We start from the raw sequence: 23,014 nt of genomic DNA, 5'->3' as shown, positions 1-23,014 counted from the left end.
AGTTAATCTTTAATTGACTATATATAGGTCAGAAATGAACTAACTAGATCTTAGATGTAAACCAACCAATCAAAGCTATTTGTTTTCAGTATTAGATCTACCTTTATTTTAGGACATTAAAAGTAAATGTCAAGCTACCTTAAAATTATGTCCAAATGTTGACAGTTTATTGCTTTAGTTTCAATAAACTATTTTTGCCTTATAAATAAAAATAATTTACAACCGGAAAGGATCTTCTGGATTACCTAAAATAATTCATTTTGTAGATGAAGAAACTAAGAATCCATTTCGATATTATTCTACTTTACAATTCTGCATACTATTGCAAGCCATCTTAAATCCTTTTGAAAGTAGGTGAGAAAAATTCCTAAATAAATAAAAATCTACAAAGAACTAAACTCCCCAGTTAAGCAATTTGTCTGCCTGTGGATGGGGAGAATTCTGAGTCACCAACCAGTTTTCTTTTCATTATGCCGTGTCACTTCAAATTGAGAAAAATACTTTTTCCCTAGGGTTGAATAAAATCATTTAGGAAAGGCACACCTAAATCAACATGAGGGATTTGAACAAAATTCACACATGGCCTTTTGGAAAAAAGTTGGAAATATTCAGGTAATCTGAAAATTATTTACTTTTACACTCTGTAAAATTCTGCTTTTATAATAGTTCCTGCAAAATGCAAACATTATGAAACTACTTTAGAAAACAAGGCAAGTTGCATGAATTCCAAAGAGCATGAGTATTATTAAGGTGGAGGGGTTGGGATGGGGGTTCCAAACGTGCTGCCTGTTCCCAATGACCATTAGGATTGGGTGAATAATGTGTGATCAGACCCTGAGTAGCCCTGTCAAGACCCCAGGAAGGTATGTGATGTATCTGGAGAGCATAACATAATCTCTCTCCGTGATTGCCATAAATGCAAAGATTGCAGATGGTGGCAGAAGGCTGGCAGGATGGGGGCATCTCCATGACACCACATACCTGAATTCTGCGCAGGACACGGTTGGCAAGGTTCCCCAAATGCATACTCGGTGCTGGCACAGCAGCATTCAGATTTAGTAACGGCACCAAACAAGGGTTTGACACACTGGCCTCTCTTGTATCCACCGTAGCATGTGCTCCGCATGTGTGTGTCTAAACAGGAAGAGGCATCTGTCATCACACTATCGCTTCCAATAACCCCCCAGGTCAAAGTTGAAGCTGGCTTTATTTAGCCATCGTCCCTGTTCAAACGCACAGAAAATGCCTCTGTTCTTAGGTCTCAACAGAAAGAGACAAACCCACACAAACTGCATTCAGCTTCCAAGCACTGGAAACCAGTTGTCAGACTCTTTCAGTTTTCTAGGGACTATCATGGTGTACCCAACTGTGAGACTCTTAAGTGCTGAGATTATATCTCATTCATTTCTGTCTTCCCTAGACCTGCACAGAGAAGGAGCTTAATACAGGTTAAGTTAATGATGGGTGACCAGTGACTCCCCTTATGATAAATAAGATCTTTATTAGAAGTGTGGTCTACCTCAAAATAAACATGCAATTATTGAATGTTTGAATTAAATGTACTTTCAAAACGGAGGAACTTTAATCTATAGAAGGTTCATTATACAAATCTCTGGACATTGGCTTACTAAGTAGTGTCATCTTTACCAACAGGGAGGGAGGTTCCAGCTATGCCCAATTCTCTCCCAATTCAAAGGGTTTACTGACTGCCATTCTTAAAAATAATTTGGGTAAAATTCATATCTATTTCTCAATAAATTTCAAACTTTTTATAAAGCCGCACAAAAATATTACATAAATTTCCTGATTATCCATATCCTCTTTTGTATTCTATACTTCCCGTTGGACATTTAATTCTCTACCTGAAAATGTTCACTATGAGATAATGAGCATATATATAGGCCAATTTCAAAGACCACTGTCAACAATGGAAGGTTGGAGAAAATTGAGGACATCTACATGATTAGAAAAGAAAAGGGGGAAGGAGAGGTGGGGATTCCCCTGGTTTTCATTTATGTCAGTTCATCTTTCTATCTCCTAAATTAATACCAGCTTATGCAAGAAGAGAACTGATATTGTTGGTTTGTTCCCCCACAAGTATTAATTATATCATATCTGTTACAGTAGAGTGCATTTGTCATTGGTGGGATTTATTGGTCCACGGAGGGTGGATCTCTACCATCCATCTAGTCATGGCGTTATCTTACCAACACACACACGTCCATCCAGACCCACGGCCAGTCCAGGAAAGCATTCACATCTGTAGGAGCCATCAGTATTGACACAGCGTCCATTCATGCAGATGCCAGGTGTTTCACACTCATTAATGTCTGTGGTGGGGAAAAGCACTTATTAAAAATGGAGTGACATTTACATGAAACCACAACATGTCTACAATTCTTTTACAACACTTGAAAATGGGGAAGATAGAAAATTACATGCAGCACCAACAATAAAAGCTCAGTGAGATGCATTTCATTGCCCTTTGAAAGAACAGTAACAAAAATTGACACTGACTATATGAGCTTTTTTTTTTTTAACCACAGGAAAAGCCATTTCAACAATACTCTCCTGAGATTTTTTTAAATCCGAAATAAGAATCACAAAGGCAAAAACAGAATTGAAGAAAGGAGGAAAGTGAAGCTAAAAGACAAAGGTCCTGGTGGAACGTTTCACATGGCAGTTCTTCTAGGACTGTCAGAAATCTGGCTTGATAATGGACTGCAACTTTGACCTGGGCAGGAAGCTTCTCTGTTTAGCATCCAACACTCAGACTGGCGTCCATTCCAGTATCACTGACATCTTAGCACTCTGAGATGACTAGCATGGCATTAAGAGATATAGAACTAAAACCCTGATGGAACACTATAGAAAAGAAACAGAAAAGGAATATAGAAGATTTTGGTGGCCATTTCTGGCCAACAATAGCACAAGCCATTGGAGCTCAGCAGAGAAAAATCTTTCTAAGTATTACATATATTTTATAGTATCATATGTATATATTTAGGGAGATATGGTAAAATACTTTATTGGGCACATACTAATAATAGCAAAGATTTTTCCCCTTTAATATGGGGAAGTAGAAGTGGTACCAAAATTGTGTTTTGGAAAACATGTAACACGTAGAAGCAAGTCATTTTATAACAACTCCTTTTATAATATACAGCTAGTGTATGTAACTATTTCCTTTTTTCTGACCTTAAAAAGGCAAATTGAGACTGAAACACCTCTACATTTTACTTAGCTTGTGTTATTTGGCACAAGATATATTCAGATGGTCCAAGATTCCGTGTACAGATTGTATTTTAAAACAGCAGTTATATTTAAATACATGAAATCGAATTGGTTCAGTTATTCAGGTCACCTTTTTGTTCAAGCTGAGATCTACAGTAAAAAGGTGACAGCTATAGCCTGCAAAGTGACACAAAGGCTTTTTAATGAGGACAACAGATGTTACACGGACCGAGAGGGTCTGTGGCCCAAACTTTCAGAGAGTGATTGGAGCGGACATGGCTGTTCATCAGATTAGTTAACTGTAGAGATTAAATTAGCATTGTTTATTCTAGATTTGGATAGTCACATCTTTGTGGCCTCAGAACTAAATACTCAGCTCTAAGAGAAAATCTTATCCAATGATGTCAAGAGAAAAGCTACAGAAAAGAAGAAATTCACCATACAAGAAATTTCTTTCTTTTTTCTTTATTCTAGTTTCTATTTCTAGTTTGAATATTCCAAATACTTTACTGGTTGCAAACATTTGCAAAACCTAGTTTCATCTATGAAGTCATAGTGTCTTCTGAAATAATTACATCAGCATTATCTATTGGCCATACCTCATACTGAGAAGTTGTGGCCAGGGTCACTGGCAGCCTATAGGCACTGAAAATACATTTTAGTGTGCTCTGTGGATTAGCAAAAGGAGTATGTGTTCTTGTAAAAGGTCTTCACACAAAGGGGCTTTCACATTTCCTTCTGTTATTTTGTTTGGAAGCCTAATTCCAAATATTCCAGCAACCATTCCCTTCCCCTTTCTTTTTCACTTGTACAGCACTTAATCTGCACTATTTGGCACTTTGTTGTATTCTGTTTTACATTGTAGAATATTTCTACGTGTTGGTCTTGTCTTCCAAACTATATGTTCCTCACAGCACAAGGCTCAAAAGTACAGAAACCTATTTCCCATTTCAAATTTTAAAAATTCAAATGTTTTCTCTTGCTATGAAGACAGATTTGCACAATATTAAGAACCACTGAGGTGAAGGTCATGGAGAATGTAGGTAAACAACCAAGGGATAGAAGCTCTTTTAAGCCTAGGGAAAATGCACATCTTGCCAACGACTTAATACAAGGCTTTCTTCCATAACACCTTTACCAAAGCTGTCTGTCTACCAGAGGAATCTGGAGAAGAGGCATCACAGGACTTTATCTGCTTTCTCAATCTTGAATAGCTCGACACTCAGCACCTCTCCACCTGAAACTATGAGCTGAAGGCTTTGAGTGCAGCATGTTCACAGATTTTCTGGATGTTTGGATATGAGGTTCCTTGAGAAGTATGGTTTCAATGCGGATCTTGGACCCAAGTGCAATGATAACTCATCCCTGACCATGTAAGGCAAGAGACACTAAGCACAAATTTATTTTGATGACTCTTCTTAGAACCTGAATTTTCAATAGTACAAATAAAAATGTTCATTTTTGTGGGGCACCTGAGTGGCTCAGTTCGTTGAGCATCCGACTTCGGCTCAAGTCATGATCTCGCAGTTTGTGAGTTTGAGCCCCACGTTGGACTCTGTGCTGACAGCTCAGAGCCTAGAGTCTGCTTCAGATTCTGTGTCTCCCTCTCTCTCTGCCCTTCCCCCACTCACGCTCTGTCTCTGTCTCTCAAAAATGAATAAACGTTAAAAAAATTTTTTTAAAAATCTTCATTTTTGTTTCCATACCTAGAGCAATGAGATTATTTCAAGAGCTACCGAGCTAAACAATGGCTCTTGGTTTTAGTTTATTTCTTCTGCTTAATTCTATTTCCGTTTATGCGTATGTGACTTGATAACACCTAAATAAGTCGTCCATCAAAAACTTTCTGTTTCTTAAGATAATCTGAAAGAAACTATGGAGAAGAGATCAATGCAATAAGAGTATACATTATTGTGTTCAGGTGAAGTTGTGTAAGAGGTGGCAAATGACAGCCATCGAAAAACCTAATTACCATTTATTTCCCAACTCCAAGTTAGAAGAATAACTCAGCTTATTTACAAGGTTGCTCATATTTGTTGGTGCACCTACTGTTAATTCAGCTTCTCATTCATTTGCAGTGTAGCCTTTCAGGTTCCTTTGGAAGATCTCAAATACCCTTTCTGAAAGAAGAACAGCCATCTTAAGCATAAACTATAGCTCTCTGGATGGCTGGACTTAAGAAGGATGTCCACTTAGGTTTCTCAAGCCAGAATTAGGAATACTTTAAATGGGAAGAATCAAGAAGGAAAAGTGGTACCTCTAAGCAATATAGAAAGGAAAAAAAGCAGGAGAAGGATATGATTTACAGCACAAACCTTTGCAATAACGCCCATCTGATGCCAGCTGAAACCCAGGTTTGCAAATACATTTAAAACTGCCATCTTCATTGATACACATTCCATTAAGGCACATGTTCCTTATGCTGCATTCATCCATATCTGAAAAAATACAGAGGATGCATTTTCTTATGACCAGAAGAGTAAGCTTAGAGAAGCCAACCTGAATCAATAGAATTCTTTTCCTTCACATTTCTTTTGTTTTTTGTTATTGTAGTCTAAGGCTAATTTTCTTCATGGCATACAAGAAGGGCCATGTAAAATACGTATTCTTAAGTTCTCAATTTTTGACATATTCATGCAAATTATAGGGCTAAATTTATTTTCTGACATACTATATATATACTGAATGTATACACATATACATGTACATAGATTTGAAATTCATATATAATAACACATATAAAACTTCATGTATGTATGTGTGTGTATATATATATGTGTATATATATATATATATATATATATATATATATATATATATATATGAATTTGACTCAATGGAAGCTACCAAAACTTTTTTTAAAAATATCAGTTTACAAACTAAAAAGTTTATTAACAATCTTATGGCTATATTTACTTCAGAGATACTAATTCTAATATATTGAAAAATAAAAACAAAAAGCAAAACTAAGAATGATGGAACTTGAAATATATTTTGTTCATCTCCTGATTTCTTATACAGCAGAAACCAGAAGACAGCTTGAAGTCTGAAGCAGTTTTAAATAGAGGTAAGAAAAAATTGTATTTTTAAAACACAAGACTCGACTATGGAGTATAGCTATGTTAGTTAACCTTTAGGATTTGTTGATCATAAGGTTATTTCTTTAAATTAATCAAAATGTTATTTTATTTAATACTACAGCTGTCTTGGGGGAGGTACTTGCTCTTCTAGACATGGTGTGTTTTCACTTACAGGCTATAGTCAGGCCAATGTAATTTATGATTTTTTTTTCTTTTTTTTAAACAGGATTCTATCCCAACCGAGAATTCTGGCATTAAGTCTTTGAGTTGAATCACTGAGATAATATTCTGCCAAAAATGTTTCTAAGAACAATTTTGAAATTCTTTTAATGTATGAATAGATTCTTGGGATCTTTCCCAAAGATGTTGGGAAAGACGATAAGAAGCATTCTTCATTTTTTGCTAAAGGTCTAAGTAGTGGAAACTCATCAATAATGTTCATATTTTCAATTCAAAAAAAAAAAGTGGCAGGGGAAAAAGACAAAATGTTTGAAACAGCCCAATTCAAATGAGGTGATTAATTCAAGAGGCAATATAGCTGGTTTTCAGTAGTCAATGTTTCATACAAATTTTACATTTTCAGGTTCTTAATAGTATTTTATTACTAGACAGACACTTCAAACACAGAGACTATAAATGACAAAAAATATATGGCCTATATGAACTATACTTCAATTAGAAAAAAGAAATATATGAGGTTAGGTGTGTCCTATTAAAAAAACCCATGTACAAATTCTGATTGTATAAAATTAGGAAGTAACGATTTATGCTATAGAAGTTTTATTATCACTAGGGATCGATCTCTCAAGGACAAGCTCTCCTTATATATTTGAAATGTTATTTGACTCACAGAAATGTAATTAAAAGTACGAATATTGTTGAAAATTATGCTTGTCTCCCCCATAACAATCTGTGAAATATATTTGCTGCTTTGACCTTTCACTCAATGTTTGGCTTGGTCTTGTTAGAGACTTCTGATTGGAACTGCAATGGAAAATGGGGATTCATATTATTACACCGCTCTTACTGTCATACTGGTATTACCTTCACAGTTCTTCCCATCGCGTGTAACATGAAAGCCTGCATTACACACACAATGGAAACTGCCATCTGTGTTGATGCAACGTCCGTTATTACAGATACGGCCATTCTGCAAACATTCATCGATGTCTAAGATTAAAGTTAAAACAGAAGAAACAGCTTCACTTGGCGGACTCAAAATTATTTTATTTCTCCCTCCCTCCATTCCAAACCCATCTCCAAACTTGATATCCAATATTAAAATGATTAGAGTTTGCAAGACGTGACAGAAAGACTGCCAACATAATAGCATTTGATCTAACTCTAAGTTCTAATTAGACCCCTTAAATCTCAGTCGTATATACAAAATTTGTCTTCACCATTTTCCTAGCTAGTTCAATGAGCCAGTATATATCATCATTTATATTAAACTTTGGCTGGCATCTTTCAACACATGCTCCAAAAGGCAGATCTCATAGCTACATCAGAACAATAAAACAAAAGTCCTATTAAAAAAAAAAAGTCATTCCATCTGAAAACCAGCAATCACATGACTGAAATGTTTACCTTTCTTATGGCAGTCCTGGTCCAAGTATAGTTTTCTTGTTTATATATTCTTAGTTTCTTTTATAACCTTATAAGCATTTATAGCAAATAAAATATGAGGGCACCTCTCCTTCTTTGTGTTGTGTTTCATATTACACCAAAGTAAACAATGGAGCTTGATATGCAAGTGTTAAAAAGGACAATAACTCGAATAACCTATATCTGATCGCTCACTTAAAGATTAATGATTAATTCAAATTGGACAACATGGTGCACTGGATTATCTGTTCCCCTCAGTTTCTAGGCTAGATACCTGGAGGAACACCAAGGAGGATGAATACACACTGCCTTGTCTCCAGAGCATATAATCTTTGCCAGGCTTATTCCCCAGAAGACAGATACCAGGGAACTGTGTAATAGAGGACTGGGGCTGAACTATCTGTGCAGAGTTGAGGTCACATGTGCCTACGCATAAGCACCCTAAACACCCTCTGGACGACAAGAATGTGCATTCATGGCATATTGCTTACTCTGTCTACCCTGCGTCTGCACGCTGTCTTGTGGTTGACCCTCAGACGCACTTTCTTTCTGGGCAGATCCAGCCGTGGTTTCCACACGAGTCATTGGACTAGCTGAGGCAGTCTGGGCTTTTCTTCTGTCTGATCTTTGTGCCAACAACCTACGCTCTTTTTCTCTCTCATTTATTTCTTAATCCTTGCAAAAATCTGACTTGCTCCGCACTCCAAAAAATAGTAAAAGCCACATACTCTTGAGCAGAATTTTTTTAGGGTTCTATAATCTTTTGAAGCCCAAGGATAAAATAAACAGCATACAGAGTTCGGCATTTTCTCTCCTCACTATTATCAGAACACCACTGGGCTCCCCACTGCCTCACAAGATCAACTGAAAGCTTGCCATTAAAAGTTCTCTACCGTAGTTCCGTCTCTTCCGCCCCCTTCTCTTCAGTCTGTCATGTACTTCTCCTCAGCTAAGTACACAGTCTTTCTGTTTTGTGGCAACTTGCATCTACCCCAAAATGTGAGTATGTCATCAACTTCTTATGTTTGAGATAAGCTTAGCACTAGGCTCTTGAGGAAGACAGTGTTTGAGGCTTTTAGGTAATCCTCAGTCTCTAGTAAATTAAGTCTCAGAGCGATAACACCACTCATCTACTCCGGCTGGCCCTTGCCCCAGCTGAGTGCTCTCAATAATCTTTTCTCTTTGCTTATTTCATAGTGCAGTCTTCTAGACATTGGTTTCAGTTTATTCTCTATATTGCAAAATGCCTAGTACACTGTACATGCTAATTATTGAGCATATTAAATATTCTGTTACATATTTAAACTATCCTTATCTATATTCATTAAGTAGGCCATTAATAGAAATACTAGCAGGTGGACATGCTGTGCTCTGGTTTCTTCTGCTCTAAACTGCCATTTACAGGTAGTGTATTAAAATATACCAATGGCAAGAAATCTCTAAGCCTGAATCACAATCAAAGATCCTGAAACCAGTCACCGATAAAAATAAAAACTGTATGACTTCAACTCAGGTGAAGAGATTTTACTTAAAAAAAAAAAAGACAAATAAAACTAACTCTTACTAATGGCTGGCAATTTTTTTTAACTGATACAAACCTTCTGACCTTTCCTTGTATTTAATTTTAACACAGAATTCTCTTCCTTTTATCTGGCTTTAGTGACCAGTGAAATACCTCATTCAGTGCCAAATTTATAGAGACATAGATATTTGAGTTTCCTGAGGGTTGAAAGAACATCTTACTTGTTTCTGTTGCAGAAACAGTATATCAGTCATCCAATAAAAGGCATATAGGATGACATAATAAATTAACAAACCTGAAGGGAAAATTCTGTGAACAAACACTTATAGTAGTGCTTCCCAAACTTTAAAGTGCTTATGGATCACTGGGGGATCTTGTTAAAAATACTGATTCTGACTTAGTAGGTCTGAGGTCAGACCTGAGATTCTGTATTTCCAATCAGCTTCCAGGCAATGCTGCTGCTGACCACATGAATAAGAAGCAAGAAGTCACAGACTCCTTCCTTATACTTTAGATCGTTCCATTAAGAAATCAGTCACATACAATTTCACCTGAAACTTTCCTCAGTTTCTGTGTCAGCAAAGGACAACCCCATTCCCTAGCTCTCAGATTAAAAATTAAGAGGCAATAGTGATGAGGCAAAAAAGTAGTGAAAATAAGATATGCCCACAGGAACAGATGCATCTTTTAAAATGATTTGGATCTCCGCCAGATTTTATGACGCTATCCTCTGAGTGACAATATCTGGAGTTGAGTGCAAAAGGCAACAAGCCTATTAGCCTCTCCTGGCCAGGGTTATTCAAACTCTGTTAAATTCCTTCGAAGAAAACCTTTTATTTGGCATCTATGTCCCCTTAACTTAGCATGTTCCAAGCTAGGACCATACCTCGGCACTCTGTCCGGGTGAGTGTGCTCTGATAGCCAGGCCGGCACTGACAGGTATATGAGCCCTGGTTATTAATACATTCTCCACCAGCACAAGGATTTTTCTCACATTCATCAACATCTGCAAAATACAGTATATTTCAGTAAGAAATTAGAGAGCAATAACTCGCAACTTTAAGACCATTTTATTGGTTTCCTTTACATGTTAAAACACTTTCCTTTTCAGAAATAAATAGCATAATGAAAAGGATCTTTTTTCTTTCTACTACAATGTATCATGTCACAAGCCACTTGAAAACCGGTTGAGCAGTTAAAGTGTATTATTTTCCTGTGTCATTTTTCAGAGGAAAATGCCAAACACGTAGCAACTCAACACTCCAAGCTAATAAACATTTTCTCTTCCTTGAGTTTGGCCTAAGGGAATTAAACAGACTAACATTTCAGAAATGGCTTCTAGGCAGAATTCTGAGTATCTCCTGAAGCTCTATTTTTCAGTCAAAAGGGGGTCGCACCTTATCTAAGCATCTCTTGTTGAATTCCACTGAGAACATTAGAACAAGACATGAAACACACCATTTAAAGAGCTATTCTCACTGACCACAGAGTCCACCTCCCAACCCAGAGAGGCTCCCACTAGTTTTACAGTTGTTTAGAACTATCAGTATATTTAACAGTGAACTGGTTTATATCCCCCTATTTGTAAAGATGAGGAAACTAAGGTTTTTGGAAGATAACCCACCCACTCACCCAGAGTCACAAGTTTTTTGCCGCAGGTGTGTCCCCTCCCCCCCACCATGGGGGGCTACGTGTTCCCTCTTCCACCCAGTTCTGGATGACTTCTATGGACTGAATGACTCTCTCCTAGTGTGTTGCTAGAAGGGGCATTAATGTCACCAGGAAACTACACAGTGTGAGAAACTAAGAACTCCTTATTTCTGCCTGATTCATAATGATAGAATTAGACTTTATAACAGAACTAAGAAAGGGACTTATTTTTAAAAATTAGATGGCAATTGGGTGTTCTTTTCCAATCTAACAAATGAATTATTCTTTTGTTACACTTCCTCCTTTTGCTGGCTTAAATGACTTGTCAACAACTCAAAGTTTCTTTTCAGTTTTAACGACTTTTCAGTTTTAGAGACAATTGGTGAGTTATATCCATTTAAGTTAGTAAAATGTGCAAAATTTTATAATTTGGGGACAGTTTTAATGCTTTATTTTAATGGTCAGACTTTTGATGAGATGGCTTAATATGAAGCTACCAGCAATGACTTCAACATATTTTATGACGAAGGTTAAAAGTCCCTATAGTTGGCGGAATAGTACCCCTCCCCAAATATGTTCATGTCCTAATCTCCAGACCTCTGAATATGCTACATGGCAAAGGGGAATCAAGGTTGCTAATCAGCAGATCTCGAGATGGGGGATCCTCCTGGGTTGTACAGATGGTCCCTGTGTAATCACAAAGGTTCTTAAAAGCAGAAGAGGGAATTAGAAGAGAATTCAAGATGTGAAGATGCTGTATCACTGGCTTTATAGAGGAGGGGACCATCATCTAAGGAACACAGATGGCCTCTATAAGCTGGAAAAGGCAAAGAAATGGATTCTTTCCAAAAGGAACACAGCCTTGCCGACATCTTGATTTTAGCCCAGTTATTTTAGTCCTCTGTTGGACTCCTAACATACAGAACTACATTTTAAGCCACTGACTTGGAGCTGATTTGTTACAGCTGCCACAGGAAACCCATATAGTCATGGGACAGAATTGTGATAGCCTCTCGGAGCAGACCTAACCATATGTATCACATACCAATGCACTCCCCGCGGAGGTCCAGCTGGAATCCTTTGTTGCACTCACACCGGTAGCTCCCAGGAGTTGGAATGCAGCGTCCATTTTGACAGAGATAGCGAAACAACTGGCAATAATCAGTGACATTGACTGGCAGCACCCCTAAAGGAATAACATGAAACCCTATTGAAATCATTTATAACTAGGACATCTTTAATCAGCACCTAACCCACTAACAATGAGCAAGATGCTAAAACAAAGGAAGGAAACACTCTTTGGGCAAAGATCATCTGGGGCAAATAAACCATATTTCCATGCCCGCTTACAGAGATCACCTGTAGCCAGGTCCTGCAGCCTCACAGTAGCCTACTTCTCCCTACCTCTACCTCTTTTCTGCCTCACTCTCAAGCCTCCAGTTTGGGTAAATGACAAAGGCAAACAGTTCTTGGAAATTACTTGCAAAGCTGCTTTGCATTATATAAAACTCATTGTATATACCTCCTCTATGACTTCACCCTGTGAATCAGATTTAAATCTTTCCCATAACTAGCTAACTAACTGTCCTACAGTTGACTCAAAACATCAATAACAAAAGGACATTAATCAGGATGATGAAAGCTATTTTTCTCTATGAAATAGGCATATTAAGAAACTTACATACAACACTCTGTAAACCAAACAGTAAATCTAAGAATTGACATGCTAATTTAATGATCAAATCAGCATTAAAAACAACAAAAAAGTTAACTTGGTTAACGTAAGAAAAATAACCAGATGACTTTTGACTCCTTACTTGGTGGTTCCCGAGATGGGTATGGATATTCCACTGGTGGTCGAGGGACTGGTACTGGAGGTCCAGGAGGATAGCCAGGAGGAACAGGGTGAACTGGAGGAATGGGGCCAAGGGGTGGGGAAGGATATCCTGGTCTCTCAGGAATTACCAAAGGGATGGAGCACAGCTTGTTGAAATCCTCTGGAAAAGCATGACACAACAGAACACAAAAGCTGAGCTGCAGTGTACCTCATAGGCCCGGGGAAGACACCTTTATGTTTCAAAGCAGCTTTAAATAAAATCAATCGTGAAACCACATAGATCAATTGGAGAAAAGGGAAAAAGCCAACTGGCTTCATTCCCATCTTAATAGCTATAGTCACTATTAGGAACAGTAATTCAAAACTAAAAACAAACCCCCCAGGGTATGTACCACATGCCTCTCCCAAAATTTAAGGAGTCTTTACCTATGTCACGGTTCACTTCAAGGAAGAATCAAATGCCACCTTCTCCATTCCATCCCATTTATGGACCCCACAGAGCTCTAAAAAGCATGCTAAAAAGCCTGGATTTTATTTTATGTGAAATGGCAAGGCACTGGAACTCTTCAGACTAATGTGGGATGTAATCAACTGAACATTTTCAGAAGATCGATCTTGCTGATACATGGAGAATGTGCTAAAGGGAGGCAAGGCTGTTACAGAAGACTAAGGGCAAGAAAACAATGGCTGGACATGGGAGGCAGTGATGGGACTGGGCAGAAGTGAACAGATTTGAAGCATATTTTAGAAATAAGTGAGTAGTACTTCATGAAGGAGTAAATGTTAGAGCGGAGGGAACAGGAAATCAAGAATGACATAGTCTTCTGGTATAGCAAACGGGTAGATGTTGGTGACATTTACCTATATGGGGAAAACTGCAATGGAAACAGGTTTGGTGGATAGAGGCCAAGTTCCATTTGAACATACGAATTTTGAGATGTCAGACATCCAAGTAGATTTGTCACACAGCAGCTGTGTAAGAGTTTGAAGCCTAGAGAAGAAGTAGGGGCTAGATAGAAGTTTTGCAATTATCGGTAGATAGGTAGTATTTAAAGCCCCAGGGATGGATGTGGAAACTGAAGAGAAGTGTGTGCAGAGAGCCCTGAGGAATATCTATTTGTAAAAGACAACAAAGTGTTGAAGCAGCAGCACCCCACAGGGCAGAAGGGATGGGGGGGAGGGGGGGCGGGGTATGTGTGTGTCCAGTGTTAATGCTGCATAATGATTCCCTGAACTAGTATACCTGAGTTAATCAACTATTTTCCTCTGACTTCACATATACACTGTATTCCTCTTTCTCACAATGCCAGGTCTTTATCAGAATAAATCCTCTTTAGATTTGTGACCCTTTTTTTTTTTTTCTGAGCTTCCCAAAAGGTGTTTTAAAACAGTAGTCAGGTTTCGAGGGATGTATTTACTTAACTACTAGTACATTTTCATGTTTCCTACAAATAGCCATATCTTGTTATAGTTCGCCTTTATATGTAAATTAACCATGTGATTTTTTAATTTCTTTCTTCTCTCTCTTTTGCCAGAATGTTAACAATTTTATTATCACTGCCACACAAGGATACTCCCATTGATACTTTCTATACTAGTTTTATCCAGTAACAGAAATTAGGTTAATATCAGTCTTTTCCTTATGGACTAAATCTGACTTATTCTAAGGCACTGTAATAGGTCTTATGGAATTACATTCCTGTTTCAATCTCATGGGAAAATCTGCCAATTTACAAGCGGCTAAATATACCTAGCTACCATGTACTCTGTTGTTATTTATTGGTCCTTTACTAAAATATCTTCAATCCCATATGATATTTCCAACTCAGGTTAAGTTTACGTTTTTAGAGAATTCTATTACTGCATTTAATTATTGTTTATCTGTAATTTTAACCCACAGATTCTGTAGCACTTGACTGCATCTGGAAAGGATTTGTATACTGCTTATGCTTCCCTGAACCAGGAGGCTACAATCCCTCGTAACAAACCACAGTGATCCCTCTCATAGATCTATGGATGCGCCACGTATCATTTCCTAGCTACCAGCTTCCCCCCACATTTCTACTACTAAGACTGTGCCCAGTCTTTGAAGTCAAGTATAATAACTAACTCATAACTAATTCCCACTCTGAATCTAGCCCTGCAAATTCACAGAAGAGGAATTCATTAACTACGTGTTGGATTTAACTGGATAGTAATTACACTAAGGGACTCATTTTTCTTCCAAGCTTCAATTCAGCCTTTTTCTTTAGTCTTCTAGGATTTGTATAAAAGAAGTTGAATAGCTTATCAGGATCTCTGCTAATTAGGTGAGTATATGACTTTAAGCATGCCATGAAATTCATCTTAACCTGAGTAGGAAAATTCATCTTAACCTCCCAGTGGGTCCAACTTCCTAACTTTCCCATGAGCCCCTTTGACATTCAGGATCAGCGAACTGCAGCTCGTTTTGTTCAACTGATATCCGCCTTTCCTATCTCCATGTAACCTGGAGATGTTACTGATTTTTTTTTTAACAAGGTGAAAAGCTGACCAGTCTAAAATAATCCTACATGTGTCTATATATACATCATCACTCTCCTTAAGTTAAGAGCCTAGAACTCTATAGCATTGCTACCAGAATGTTGGAGCAAACAAAACACCCACTTGCAAATCAGCTTTTCTCTGTCAGTCTGCTTTTCCCTGGGCCTATCTTAGATTTGGGGTATTTCAGTGGTACATATGAGAGAGCAGTTCCCTGCAAAGCCACACAGGGGAACAGAACCTTCTGCTCATGTATCCCAAAGTACGTTTTTAAGCACCTCTACCTGCCCTTCCCTCTCTCCTCTTTTCAAGGCCTCAGCACAGAAAGGAATCTTCACCAGTACTGCTGATTCCTAAATTAACATATATATTTAAAAAATGATTTTCCTGGTACCCAAGACATGTGTCTTAGTAGGACAACATGTACTTCTAAACAGTAACTTACTAAATGTTCCCCCTAGTGCACTAAGGACAATGGGCTATATTTTTAGTCCAAAGACAGTATGAAAATCAGACAAAATATACTACTTGTTATACATTAAAATGTATTGAAAGATTCTTATTGCTTCTTTAATCCACACATATAATTCTCAGCAATAAAGAGAAGTTTTAGAGTACATCTGTGAGCAGGTGTAGAATCCATGATAATGGGAAATTTACATTCTGTGTGTAACATTCTACAGTAATCCGTTAACTCTGTGTTTATCCTTCCCCACCTTGATTTGCTCTGCTAAAACGCTCTGATTCAAACACAACATTCAGGAATCAGATTGGGAAGGAGCTATAACCCCGGTTCTTACTTAAATCTGGTGGGAAAGAGGTCACTTAATAAATTGTTCACTCTACGTGGAAGCCTCCTATGAGGAAGATTTTGCTAAAAATTGTGGAAGTGTTATGAAAGCATCAAGAATATGGGATTATGATAATGAATGAGACCTCCTAATGAGATTTATCAGCTAGTAAAAAGGCAATACATGAACACAAATTGGCACAAAGCAGAGTAGATGGGATTTGTGCCACAGCAACAGTAAAAACTTGGAACACAGAGACAGAAGGCAGCATTTCCAGCTGTGGTTATCTTGGGACATTGAAGAATTAGGTCATATTGGGAATCATGTTAGGATCCTTAACAAACAAGACGGCATTTAACAGGCAAAGTAGTAGAGATAGGAAGTAGGGAGTAAGAACCTCAACTGAGGAGAAGTTTTAGGAAAAAAAGAATATCTGAATTTAGAAATCTTCAGACTGGCTTCAGGGAAAGCTTGATTGTATAACTTAACTAGAAAGTAAAGCTACCATAAAGAATAAGAATTAAAAGATGAACTGGGGTCAGATTTGAGGACACGAGATGCTCTCTGCCAAGTAGTAAAATTTTATTTTTAAGAAATGGAGTGATTTGGACCACTAGATACTGCCTGAATTCATCCTGGGAAAAATTTTCTGGACATCTTTTCCTACATTTTCCCCAGCCATAATTTTTTTAACCAAACTTCAGATGAGTTATGCTTTGGGAAATGTATACGGCAGCTGTGGATTTCATAGAGACAAGTTAGGAGGCCACTGCAATAGTCCAGACGAGAGAAAATGAGCTTTATGTGGAAATGGAAGGAATATGACAGATGAAAGAGGTATTACAAAGAGAAAAAAAAGTCAACAAGAATTGGCAACAAGCAAGAGGAAAGTGTCAAACGTTAGGGAAGGAGGAAACGTGTATCCAGAGTAACTCACCGAAAGATTCTGAAAGAAGTGAGTTTTATTCAAGTGAGCTTTAAGGACTATTTGAGAGCCAAAAGAAATACAGAATAAGAGAGGACAAGTACTTCTGAAAAGGTTGCTACTTAGCGGTAACAGGCAAGCTAAGGAAGAAGCAGTACCAGAAAACATTATTATTTGCACGGATCTCGATTTTTCCCCCCAAGTCATTGTCTGGGGAAATTTCCCTGAGAATCGTCTCTTTATTTTCTGGAATCTTTTTCACTTACCTGGATTTCCACTAGATCTGCATCATGCACATTGTCACTGGGCTTGTGGGGGTAGAACTGGGGATACTCCGCAGATAACTGGAAGGGCTCTTACCTGTTGCTCTGATGGGACACATCTCAGGGGCGACAGTGACCCCTGGGGACCAGCATCGGCCAACATCACAGCAGCACTGCATTTTGGTTATGGACTGTGGCAGTTGGTTAGAACAGCGCCCATTTGCCAGAGCCGTGTAGCAGTATCCAGGGCGTACATCTGTGAGAACAAAGAAGCACAGCCACGTGCACATCACTGGGATGGAACTCAGAACACCCCTCTCCTCCTCCAACACCTCTACACTTCACACTTGGGCTCTGGCAGGCAGGATGCGCTGACACTCCTGCCTCCTGAGAGGGAAGCGGTGAGCCCTGCTTGGGAACAATACTCAGTCAGAACTCTCGTCTCACACCTTTCGCCCCTGCGAGCTGGTGCACTTGGCCAATGTCCCACATTCCATCCCCAAGGTGGGAACGAATGATTACAACCATATGTGCCATAGGAAAAGAGAGACTAAGAAAATCACTGGCAGTGACAGTTAATTAGTTATAAAGACATGTCTCTATACTGAAGGGAGACTGTGTTGTCCTTGGTTTCAAACTACTTAATTCGAGCCGCTTTAGGCAAATATTGATATAAATCTATTTTAAAACAACATGAAGTCTGCACTATAGTCTACATTTCTAAAAGATCTTTCTTATTTTTCAGACTGAAACCGTGAGTCAGACTTGCAAGATTTTTTTTTAAAGGAGTGAGCCACTTTGCCGTCAGATCCAATGCTTGTTAATAAAGATTTCCTTTTGTCCTGGGGCCCTAACAGGTTTTATAAGGCACTGATTATTTACAAGTTCAAAATGTACATGATTCCAAGTTCTTAGTCCCATAAGATGTAATGGTTCTTGAAAGATTTTTTTTTTTTTTTTTTTTTTTGGCAGAAAGGTATCTTCTCAAAGCAGCACGGGAAGACATATTTCTCTATACCACTTTTATTGGGTTACATCATGTCTGACTGTCATGACAACATTGACACACTGAAGTACAAGTCTAGGCTACCAAAAAGGAGCCTGTGACATAGTAGAAAGCTAAGTGCTTCATGGTGAGGAAGCACCGTGAAATAGAGGCAGCCAGCTAAGTATAGAACATCTTGATCCACCTAACACCTTGAGGATGAACCTCCCTTTAACAAAAGTGAATCACTGCACAGTGATATCCATACACAATAAAGTTGTAAAAAGTATATACTCTTTTAAATATGCTTGCTATCTGAAGAAATTAAATGGTAAACGCTTTTATAAAATGAAGAATTTTTTATAGTTAAAACTTCACCACTATGTTTCCTGTAGGTCTAAATATTAACCTTCAGGTTTGATCAGAGAAGGTCATACCTATAAATGTCTTCATCTACATCATTCTTAAGAATACAAAGCCATCAAACCTTGAAGGTTACAAGAAATCAATTAAAAATAAAATAAAAAAGAAGGCTAACTTAGACACATATAAATTATGAACATCATAGGAAGAAGGCTACAAAAAAAACCTAGACAAACCATCAAATAAAATTAGGGATCAGCTTGAAAGAATACAGATTATTTCTGAAAAATACTTAATACTTAGCAGGGAGGCACCAGGGTGGCTCAGTGGGTTAGGCATCAGTCTTTGGCTCAGGTCACGATCTCGCCGTTCTTGAGTTTGAGCCCTGTGTTGGGTTCTGTGCTGACAGCTCAGAGTCTGGGCTACTTCAGATTCTGTGTCTCCCCCTCTCTCTGCCTCTCTGCCCCTCCCAGACTCACACTCTGTCTCTCTCCCTCCCTCTCTCTCTCTCTCTCTCTCAAAAATAAACGTTTAAAAAAAAAACCACTAGCAGGTATTGTGGCCCCAGTTCCTACACCTGCAGTCAGACTAATAGTCTCAACAGAGAGGCAGAGCGAGTTTCATTGCAGCCTGATCCAGGGTAAATGGCCGGAGAGAGGAGGGCAGACAAGATAAGCTCTGTGAAGCTACAGGTGGCACCTTCCCTATGAAGAAGGAGCAATAAAACTTCCTAGTTTCTACTTTTCATTGCTTTAAAGCCACTGATAATTTATATACTCAGGGATTAGTAAATGGAAACCAAACGCTGTTAAGAATAGGAAGAAATGTTCAAAACTGGCTTATATCCCAGTTTCAAATGAATTTGGTGGTCAAAACTCAGTATAAATACTTGACCACAATTTATATATATAATTTTCAGTGTGGGCTATCTTTCGGGGCAAAACTGGGACCTACAGTTGCCAATCGCAAAGTCCTAATGGGCTAATGTCTATTAGTTTGCACATTAACTATGATACTATTTTACTGCCCCGCTGGCTGACTTAGATGTTATATCAGTAGGTTAGAGACTTGATCAAAATGGTGACTGTTGCAGCTAAAAAAAATTACCAGCCATATCTGGGTTGTTGGCAATCTCTGATTTACAAACAGCACCTGCACATACAATAAGCATTTGGCTGATTTCTTGTTCTGCAAGGAGGGCTTTGGTTAAAAATACACATATTTACAATATTTATGATTCGGAATAAAACCTATAGGCTGACAAGTAAAGGAAGGGAAAATATGTGAAAATCAGGAGGCATTTGGAGGAACTGTCCCCTGGGCACACCAGCCTGAAGTTTCCCATGTCATCAGGAAGCAGGAAAGAAACCATTGTATAATGTGGGATCATTCTCCCTTGAGGCTAAGGAGTGGCTTTGGGATGATCTGAAGACCTATGGAAGCTGAGGGGGAAGAATGTTAGGATTTGGAGGAGACAAATGGAGGGCAGGAGGAGGCATAGATGACTTCTTCTGTTTTGAATTTGCTCTGGCCAAGACATCTGGCAAAAAAGGGTAGGAAGCTTTCTTCCTTTTTCTCCTTCTGAATCACTTGGCCTTTTCTTTCAGAATGCACAAGTCACATTATATCAAAACAAATATATTATGGATTAAATAGGTGTTTGCGGGTCATACTAGCCTATCAATAGGCCTCTCATAACCAATCACTAACATCGTTGTGTCCAACCAGGAGCTAGGAGCTGTGAGGCCAAAACTAGGTACAGGATGTCATCAGGATTCCTGGGAATTGATGAGACAGAACACACTAAGATGAAAAGACTGCCCTACACAAGTTATTATAAAGCACCAAAGCAAGATCACAGAACAAAAAAATAATACTGCAAAAGCTTACAGGACAAAGGGAGTGCTGAGACAGGGAGGTTTGAGAGCCTGAGAATGTGGGGGCCAAAGGTAACAGGTGGAATCTCATGCTTAGAAGAGAAGTATCAGGAAGATGTGATATACCACTAGCCACGTGTGGGGTTTTCTATTGGTTAGATTTACTAATTCCAAATAGGCAACCTAAAAGCAAACCTTGGATTTGTTTATAAGTTGGAGACTGTATGTATTTTCTTTTCACTAGGGATATTTGGCGGGGGGGGGGGGGGGGGCGGTGATTGAGGGTGTCTCTGTGGTTTACCATGGCAGGAAATACCAGCATTAGGGAAGGCCGAAAGGTCACTTGGAGCATTTTATGTAACAAGTTCCTAACTATGGCAACAAACAAAGTACCAAAGAAGAAAACTTGCTTGCCTATTTACTGTGTCTGGTGTTCACTCCGGAGGGAGCAATGACTGGGTTAGGGACCGTGGGCTGGGGCCCAAGTTGGGATCTCAGCAACTTCACTTCTTAGCTGCTTAAGCAATCGAACCAAATTACTTATGTGGACTCTGTAAACCTCAGCTTCTTCTCATGTTCAGTATGGTTGTGAACATTAAGTCAGATAATTTCCATGATAGCTCACACCTAGGAGGTCACCCATGAATCTTAGTCTCCTCCCCATACCCCACTTTCTTTGTAAATAGTATGGGTATATTTGGTAAAAGTATTTTAAAAATGTAAACCATCTGATATGTAAATGTGTTTTAATCATTTTAGTATAATTTGGGGCTCTCTTTGAAGGTTAAAAAACACATCTACCTATTTTCTGGCCCAGAAAGAACTTCTGATTTACCTCTCTGCTAAGCATATCCCTCAGATGTCAAGTGTTAGTTGGGCCAGTTTGGGGAGAAGAAGGAGCTCTGTGGATTGCAGCCGCTGTCCCTGCAGTTCCAGTATACGTGGAGAGATCCTGGAAAATCAGGCAATGTGGGCACCACCGTTGTTTCTAAGGAAAAGCCCAGATATGCTTCCCTCACTGGTTGTACTTATTCAAATGTCAACTAAAGAGACCGCCCTCAGCTTTTATTACACGATTAAGTAAAAAGGAATTCAGAATTTCAAGTGCAACTCTGTTTGGGTCTGAAATTCATGGCTTGTGGTGAGGATGCGAAGCTGAGTGTCTCAGAAAATATGGGCCAGAGACAAACATCAAAAGATAGAATTCGTTTTTCTCCAAGGCCATTGCCATAGGCTTCCTAGCTGTGCCCTAATAATAAGGAAGTACTCATTTTGATATTCAACAAATACTTACTGAGTGCCTACAACATGCAAGGAATTGTGCCAAGAACCACCAGGGATATGTGAGGATAGCAGTTACGTAGGCTTTAAGGAGAGCTTACAACTTAACTAGGGAGATAAAAACATACAGACATAAAATGTCCCTAGAAGACCATTTATGAGAAGTATTTCCTCAGGTAAGGGAGAAACCGCTTTCAGGTAAGCTGATCTGGGACGTCTTCAAAGACAGAGAGCCTGAGCAGAAGCAGGAAAGGGGGCTTGAGCTGAGAAGAGTATCCTGAGTGGTACAACATGTATGATTAAAGGCATGAAGGAATCAAAACAAATGACCTGTTTGAGGGTGAGAAGCAGGGACTGTGCTGATAAGTCAGCAAGGCTGAGAGAGGTCAGAGAGTGTCTTTAAGTATTAGGCCCACACCTGGAACTTGAACTTTTCTCTAGCAGACTAGACTTTGAGGTAAGTCTTAATAATCATTAAGTCTGACAGTTATCAAACCTATTTTTTAATAACAAAATCCCTTATTTTAATTGATATTTTATGCAGAAGCCTAACACCCCACTAGATAAAAGCAGAGTGTGTGCACGTGGGGGGCACTGACTGGGGGGGAGGGGTCCTGTCCCCTTAGTCTCCCCCTTCTCACTGTTCCCCTCTCCCACCCTAGCAGCTCTGGAGACCTTTTCTATACCTGAAGGATCCAAGGAGCACAGACTGAAAACCACTAATTTCCAAATCCTAATGGAAAACTACCAGAGGTTTGTGAGCAAAAGAATTATTTAATCAAAGCACTATTTTAGGAAGATAAATCTGACAAGATAGATTGTAGAGAAGCCAGGAAGCAGGGAGACCAATTAAGAGATTATTGCAAAATTTCAGACCTAAATTAACACAGGTCCCAGGAAACGACTGAAGGTTTGACACTTAACATAACTGCAAAGTTAATTTATAGACCGAGGACATCTCTATGGGCTCCTGGATCATCCCTCTTTCTGGGAGGCAAATATCCTAATACAAGAGGACAAGATGTCTCTTTTCTTTAAGACGGTGCTCCACTGTTTAATGAAATGTAAATGTACATTT

General features: G+C 38.7%; 1 protein-coding gene across 2 annotated transcripts in view; it reads right to left on the bottom strand.

Moving 5' to 3' along the window:
* The window catches only part of FBN1 (fibrillin 1), a 232,223-nt gene that overhangs the window by 92,382 nt on the left and 116,827 nt on the right, over positions 1-23,014 (bottom strand). For both annotated transcript variants that reach the window (XM_027067205.2, XM_027067206.2), the window contains exons 10-17: positions 17,528-17,686; positions 12,909-13,088; positions 12,137-12,277; positions 10,328-10,447; positions 7,359-7,484; positions 5,550-5,672; positions 2,208-2,330; positions 982-1,134 (exon numbers count right to left, since the gene is read on the bottom strand). In XM_027067205.2, the coding sequence (XP_026923006.1) occupies positions 982-1,134; positions 2,208-2,330; positions 5,550-5,672; positions 7,359-7,484; positions 10,328-10,447; positions 12,137-12,277; positions 12,909-13,088; positions 17,528-17,686 (1,125 nt within the window). The remainder of the gene's footprint in view (positions 1-981; positions 1,135-2,207; positions 2,331-5,549; positions 5,673-7,358; positions 7,485-10,327; positions 10,448-12,136; positions 12,278-12,908; positions 13,089-17,527; positions 17,687-23,014) is intronic.

Source organism: Acinonyx jubatus, chromosome B3, assembly GCF_027475565.1.
Source record: "Acinonyx jubatus isolate Ajub_Pintada_27869175 chromosome B3, VMU_Ajub_asm_v1.0, whole genome shotgun sequence".
Classification (NCBI taxonomy): domain Eukaryota; kingdom Metazoa; phylum Chordata; class Mammalia; order Carnivora; family Felidae; genus Acinonyx; species Acinonyx jubatus.
Note: the sequence above shows the minus strand (reverse complement) of the source record. Positions and strands in the feature narration are given on the sequence as shown.